At 38.8% G+C, this 7,126-nt stretch overlaps 1 protein-coding gene across 2 annotated transcripts; it reads left to right on the forward strand.

The window, feature by feature from the left end:
• On the forward strand, positions 1–5,748 carry LOC103710194 (gamma-glutamyl peptidase 5-like). Of its 2 annotated transcripts, XM_008795839.6 has the most exons (4): positions 6–543; positions 2,774–2,926; positions 3,025–3,192; positions 4,589–5,748. In XM_008795839.6, the coding sequence occupies exons 1-4, from the start codon at positions 199–201 to the stop codon at positions 4,688–4,690; spliced, it is 768 nt and encodes a 255-aa protein (XP_008794061.3). In that variant the 5' UTR covers positions 6–198; the 3' UTR covers positions 4,691–5,748. The 2 variants fall into 2 exon arrangements, with proteins under 2 accessions (XP_088577046.2, XP_008794061.3); XM_088720920.2 differs by lacking the exon at positions 2,774–2,926 and having other exon boundaries at positions 1–543.
• Positions 5,749–7,126: the final 1,378 nt, after the last annotated feature.

A 7,126-nucleotide genomic window follows, 5' to 3' on the forward strand; every position in this document is an offset into this window, starting at 1 on the left:
TCCCATCCCTCTTCATTCCGCCCTCCGATCTCCATTTGTACCCATCATTCCATCCCTCCTCCACCGGAGCTTTCTTTCTTTCTTTCTTGCTTCCAGCAGAAAGGAGGAAAAGAAAGCTCCTTTCCTTCTCTTTCTTCGTCTCTGGAACCTTTTTTCTCGGAAAAAGTTCGAAGAATCAGAAAGAGAGACGGAGAAGAAATGGGAGGAGGAGGAGGTGGAGGAGGAGGAGAGATGGAGGTGAGGAAGAGGTTTGCCGTGCTGCTGTGCGCGGAGGACTCGGAGTACGTGAAGAAAGTTTATGGGGGTTATTTCAAGGTGTTCGTGGGGTTGTTGGGGGAGGAGGGGGAGATATGGGAAGTCTACCGGGCGGCGCGCGGCGAGCTGCCGGCCGAGGAGGATGTGGACGCTTACGACGGGTTTGTCATCACTGGCAGCTGCAACGACGCGCATGGCGACGATCTGTGGATCAAAGAACTCCTCAAGCTTCTCAAAATCATCGATTCCAAGCGCAAGAAGGTCCTCGGCATTTGCTTCGGCCACCAGGTAATATTTTCCCCTTATTTTTCATCAAGTTTTCCTTAATTTCTACAATCTATCATATCAATGCATCCCGTTCTGCGTTTGGATGATAAATCTGGTCTTTGTTGTTGATAATTTGATGTATTATTATGTCATCGAAAAGGAAGGGAAGAGAAGGCCCGTTCACATGCTTGGTATGAGGGGGTTGGGGAAAGTTGCATGGGGACATTTTGGTCCTTTTCGACATCGTCGGTCCGGCGAACGGCCTTCTTTCCGGCGAGGTCCGGGGTCTAGAAGTCCGCGTAGAAATCTCTATGCGGGTGGCTGGATCTGCCACCGCATATTTGGTGTCTTATGTCGTCGCTGGACGTTGGCGTCTGACGCCGTTCTGCTCTATTTTTTTTTTTATAAAAAAAACATCATTTATTTATTTATTTATATGTCTTTGTTTTTATGGTAAGGACGGAGCGACGTTTCGCGTGTACTAGATCCTATTTTTATATAAATAAATTTTTTTAGCTTGATTCGTGATTCACGTGACATGGCGCCAGCTGGACGGTGATGCGTGTGGTGACAACTCTGAAGATCCGGGGCCGACCATTTAGGTTTCCGTGTACCCACATTTGAGACCTATTTAAAATAATGAAATGAACCTAACCTTGCTATGTATGACCAAGATCTTGGAAGTTGGAAGGCCGAGAAGACCAACGTCCAAGTGGTTCAATATTTAATTGTTTCTTGGGGTCTGGACTTTTTTGTTTGGACCGTTTGAAGTCTGAAATTTGCCAATGCCAGCGAACCGTAAGCTATGTTATGTCCGACCGAGAGAAACTGGTCGCTATGGACGCTAATACTTAGTTTAGTCACATTTTGGCTGCTGATATGACCAGACTTTTTACTTGGTCTGGTGTGGAAGGAACCTAATTTTTATATTGCTTTTGGCTTAAGTCTGTTTGTTTAGTCCATTGAAGAATTTGAATTTTGTCACAAATATACTCCTGATTTGGTCACCATGGATGCTAATACTTAGTTTAGTCGCATTTTGGCTGCTGACATGACAACTTTTTATTAGGTTTGGTGTCAAAGGAACCTAACTTTATATCATTATATATCATTTCCTGGTCTAATTCTCTATGTTTAGTCACATTTTGGGCGTAAAATTGAAATCTAGACAGTTGGATTTTTAATTTATGTTTGCTCCTTTTTTGTTTTTAAAGACTAAAACACATTGCTGATGGGAAAATGCATGCTCCTAGTCTGCCTTCTGTTTCTTAGCAACAGTGGAGATTTACATTTTTTTTGTCTTTTGCTAGCTAATAGTTGAGAATTGAATACATAGCCTGCTTTAGAAATAGCACATGATTGATATAGTGATCTAGCCTGCCGACAGTTTTAAGACTTGCCACCTTTTGAGTTCTAATATTTGTGGCTGTGTTATAAATCATACATGCGATTCACATGGCAGATGCTTCTATCCTGAACATTGCTCAATATGCATGAACTCTCTATTCAGAGGTGTAAAAAACGTTTCTTATCTAATAGATGATTAGGTACAAGGCATCTGTGTCCATACTTTGTTAAAAAGAGGACACAACCGAGCTACTCAGCTCCTCTAATATTAGAGGAGATTGTTTGTATTAGGAGAGTTAGTGTAAAAAAGAAAGGAGAATTCTATGAGGATTTGAATGGCTCAAAGTTGCTGTTAGGCTAGATTTTGGACCGTTGGGACCATCAGCTACCATTCCCTACTGATGGGCTTGTACGGGAAAGATATGAATGGTGCAGGCTACACTCCAGAGTTGGACCACAGCAGCCAGATTCTCAGTCATTTGGTTCCGAAGTAGGTTTAGGTTGCAGGAAGAATTATGATCCAACTGAAAAAGAAAAACTTCACAAAATAAAGATCTCCCATTTATTGTTCTCAAGTTATTTCTCCACCTACTGGAGTTATCAGATCTTGAATGTGATGAAAACCGATAGGAGATAAATTTTGGAATGGTATTATACGATGTTGGAGTTGGGGCCTGGTTTCGGTCTCTAACTTCATCATTGTTATAGGAGGCTGTTATTAGGCGATCAGAAGTATCATGAGAGTTTTGCAATTGATAATCTTTATATTTTTTAGTATCCATGGTTTGTCTATATCACCTTCTTATTTTTTTTTCTATTATTTTCTTGAGAAAGTTTGTCTAAATCTTTTTATTGTTATTATTTGGCTTAAGGCTTCTGGCTGATCTTAGTTAAATTTGCCCAGATTTTGAGCCGAGCTTTGGGCGGGAAGACTGGCCGAGCCAAAGGATGGGATGTAGGAGTGACCTGCATCCACCCCTCGCAGTCTGCTCTTAAGCTGCTCTCATCTCTTCACATCCCCTCTCATCTTCCGGTGATCGAGTGTCATCGGGATGAGGTAGTGAAAGATATCCATGAATCGAGATATATCATTTGATTTGGTTATATGCTTTGATGCATTTAAATGCTGCATTTGAAGAATTCTTTTAACTTCAGGTCTGGGAGCTGCCTCCCCTTGCAGAGGTGATGGCTTGGTCTGAGAAGACTGGTATCGAGATGTTCAGGTACGGAGACCACATCATGGGCATCCAAGGCCACCCTGAATACACCAAGGAAATTCTCCTGCACCTTATCGATCGCCTCCTCCAACGCAACCTCATTCAGGCAAGAAAATATCCAGTGAACTATCTAGACTTTATCTCTCTTTCATCTTCTTAATGAAAGCTCTTGAGCTCTGGCTCAATCTTTTTTCCAAAAGGAAAAAAGGAAAAGAAGAAATGGAAATACTTAGGCTTCATGAAATATCTTCTGTTTGTCTGGCTTTATGGATAACCAATATGGGAACCTGCAAATAGAGGGAAATGGAAGATAAACATAAGGATAATGTTTGTGATTAGAGCATGCATTTTGTTCAAAATCAGAGGAGAAATGCAAGGGAAACCAATCTCAGATTGTTGGTAAACCACTGCAAGACACTTCAAAATTAAATGGCATATCAAGTTGTAGGATTGTGTTTTCCTCGTCGCCATGGTTTGAACCAGGCTTTTTAGAAAGGATATTCTTATCACATTCATCAAGGTCTCGAACCCACCAATCATCGAATAAGAACACAGCATAAGATATTAGGGTGTATTTTCAATGTCTGCCTCTTCATTATTACTATCAAGATAAATGCCATTATCAGTTTTGTGATTTATGCAAATAATTAGTGGTATTTCATATCTTCGTTGCCAGTTGTTGTGATAATTCCGCTCGGGCGACACATGTCCTGTTGTCATAGGAGGCAATCATAGCTGTATTGCTATTTGTTCTTAGAAGAATAATATTGCTGGAAACAAGTTTGATCGCCTTCTAAACATGACATCCTATTTTTTGGAAGATAACTATGGCTGAAACAGATTTCGATTACCTTCCTATCATGGCTGCGATTGCCTTTCTATATTGCGATTTGATTCTTTGATAACTTCTATATAAACAAAGCAGCATCTTGATGAGTATGATGAGAGATTGCAGCTGAAACAATTCCTCTCATAATAGAAATATTGCTTTATATTATAAAAATGAAAATTTTTACGTAATTTTAAAAATTCATGCAATACTTGTAGGAAAACTTTTGTTTTTTGTTTTTTCAAATTGTAGCTTTTCTGTGAAGGCACCAATTTATCTTTGGTTATGCTGCCTTGCTTCTGCATAATGCTAATTCACCTCAAATTAGTAAAATTTTGCGAATTAATTTCTCAAGGCTGCTTTAGCCTGACACCATGTATCTAAATCTTTCTTTGTAATGAATGAAAGCACGCAAGTTTTCAAGACCCAATTATTTTGATTAGTTTCACCTGTTATAGGGGCCATTTTTGGATGAGGCTAAAGCTTCTCTTTTAGTACGTTATAGATATCCTTCATGTATCAGATGATTGTTCTTTTATTCTCACTCTCTCTTTAAGCAAGATTATGTTATTCTCGTGCTTCATGATTCTTTTATATCTTCAAACTACTTATGCTGAAGCATGGCATGTATTGTTGTCATGTGGGAGCTGAACTGAATAGATGTTTGTCTCAGATCTGTCATGCTGAAGCAGCAAAGGCAAGCTTAGATGCTCACGAACCAGAGCGAGAGGCATGGAAAAGGTTGTGCAAAAGCTTTCTCAAGGGGAAACTCTGATTGTAGCCAGAACTCGACGCTCCGAAAACTAGATTAACCCCAACATTTGTATATAAATCCTCAAAATGTCAGCAAACAAAGCTAGTTGGATTAGTTTCATTTATGGGTGGAAGTTTACATAGGAGGGGTTTTTCAGGTCTGCCACACTTCATGTAACTCTTTTACTTTGTTGAATGATTTAATCAAGGAATTTACTTCACAAAAATTAGTGCGAGAATAAAAACCATTTTAGTAATTTTTACTTTTAAGTAGACATCAAAGCATCATGTTCCCAGTTGGGTAATGCGTATACTAGGATTAAAACTTCCTAAGAAACAGGACATTTTCTTTATTATGCTGGAGCAATAAGTGTATTCTGGCAGTATGATGTAGAGTTTCATATCTTGAATATTTTCTTACTTGAATGTTGCACATTTGTATTTCCTCAGAAGAACTAAATGCTGAATGTTTTAGAACCCTTTCTTTGTCTAAACTTAATCGACAAGCCTAAATCAATTTCTTTATCTAAACTTAGCCAAGAAGCCTGATTCTTTCTGGAAATATAATCATCGATCAAGTTATGAATCTTCAAAGTTCAAAGTTGTTATGCTTGGTTCTCAAGCTTCAAAAAACCTGAAGTTAGTTGGTGTCAAATGCATCTTCAAACAATTTGGCTAGTTTTCGAGAACAGACCAGCAATCAAACTACCAAAGGATTCCAATCAGGTTAGTGATGCTAACTTTTCAGATTAGTTGCTCACACGAAGTGTACTGGCATGTGATGCCCTTCTCCTGAGATACAATGATTCCAACCAGCTTAAGCACTTCAGTATCAGTCAAGAAGCCTGGAAGAGAAGACATCAATCGAGATGTAATCGAGAATTTAGGGTTCGAGATCCCATCATGTTAACTATCCCCTTGGTTATTTCAGTGCCCTTTACATTAGTTTCCTTCTATATTTTCATCTTGAAAATGACAAATTTCAATTGCATCAGAAGGATTGCAGAGATCCATCTATCAAAGAAATCTTTGGGATGAGAACTTTCACCAATCAATGAAATGAATGCTTACAATTTTGCACATGAAGGAACACTTCTCAACACACAATCTTTTAATTATCTTTTTTCCTGAAAGGGTCTATATAGAATTCTCACAATCCTTCGTGTACACGAGCTATGATTTAAGCGTAATTCTACAAATAACCATCCCAAAAAGAAGTCTGTTAGAATGTATCTTGCCACAGACATCCCAAAAAAACATAAGAACAGGTCTACAACTGGCTACATCACCTTGCACTTCCAATGCTCATGTGCACAGAGGAAGGATTCCAAAATCATTAATCAAATGTGAATTTTAAGATGAGGATCTCCTCCAATAGGAGGAATGCTCAATGGATGGAAGCAAATTTTCTACTCTCAACTGTATGATAGCTTGGGGTAAAATCCACAAGTCAGGCTTATAGCTCGCAAAAAAGAACAGTTTAGTGAAAAAGAAAATGAAACTGCAGTGACATCATCCATAGTGTGGTGATTAAAATCACATCACAATCATCATACTACAACAATTTAGATTAAAATCACATCACAATCATCATTCTACTCTCAACAATTTTAAGATGAGGATCTCAACTTGCACAAATCTCTCATAAACAATCTCTAAGGCTCATTATTCGAGCAAACTGCTAAAATTAAAAAAGAAGAAAGAAGGTTAATACTCTAGTCATTCAAAATTTATACGCTTAAAGTTGTCGGTCAGAGCTGCGTGAGAGGGTATCTCCTATGCGAGATGGGTGTTAGACGCTGGGAGCATCATTCTTGAGAGAGATTTTGCTATGGTGGTGGAGTGGTTACTGGAGGAGGGGCAGCGGGGGGATGCGCCTCCACTTCCTGGCAATATCTGATGGCTGGTGCAGGGGTGTGAGGATTTTCAGGTTGTACATATATATTGGAAGGTGAACAGAACTACGGACTAGATCGTCTCGCATGCTGCCCACCATTTTGGGGGTCCTTTGGATGACATTTTTCTTTTCCTACTTCTTTCAGTTGTATCCTTTCTCTTGATTCCGTTGGCCATGGCCATGTTCACACAAGATTAGTATAAGCGTATGGTGTACCAAAAAAAAAAAAAAAAGTTGGTGGTAGTCCCATAAACATCAAAAACTCCTACTTAAGACTATCAAGATGAACTCTCCCCACGAGCATGCAAGGCATCTCAACCAAATATCAAAAAAAAATGTAACTAAAATAATTCAGCTGAAATAAATGCAATCTTATTTCATTGACTGACATAAATTATAAAATCTCACAATTCTAAATACGCAGCGGAACAATAAAGATGGAACATTAATTTAAATAAAAACCTAATCTAAGATAATTTGTGCCATAATTCTTTTATTCGCACTCCCATATTGTAAAACTCCGGATCGAGCTAATTCTTCGGATCTGTAAAAATAGTAAGA

The sequence above is a fragment of the Phoenix dactylifera genome, chromosome 1 (assembly GCF_051530095.1).
Source record: "Phoenix dactylifera cultivar Ajwa chromosome 1, Ajwa_hap1_PhDact_Kaust_v1.1, whole genome shotgun sequence".
In the NCBI taxonomy this organism is placed as follows: domain Eukaryota; kingdom Viridiplantae; phylum Streptophyta; class Magnoliopsida; order Arecales; family Arecaceae; genus Phoenix; species Phoenix dactylifera.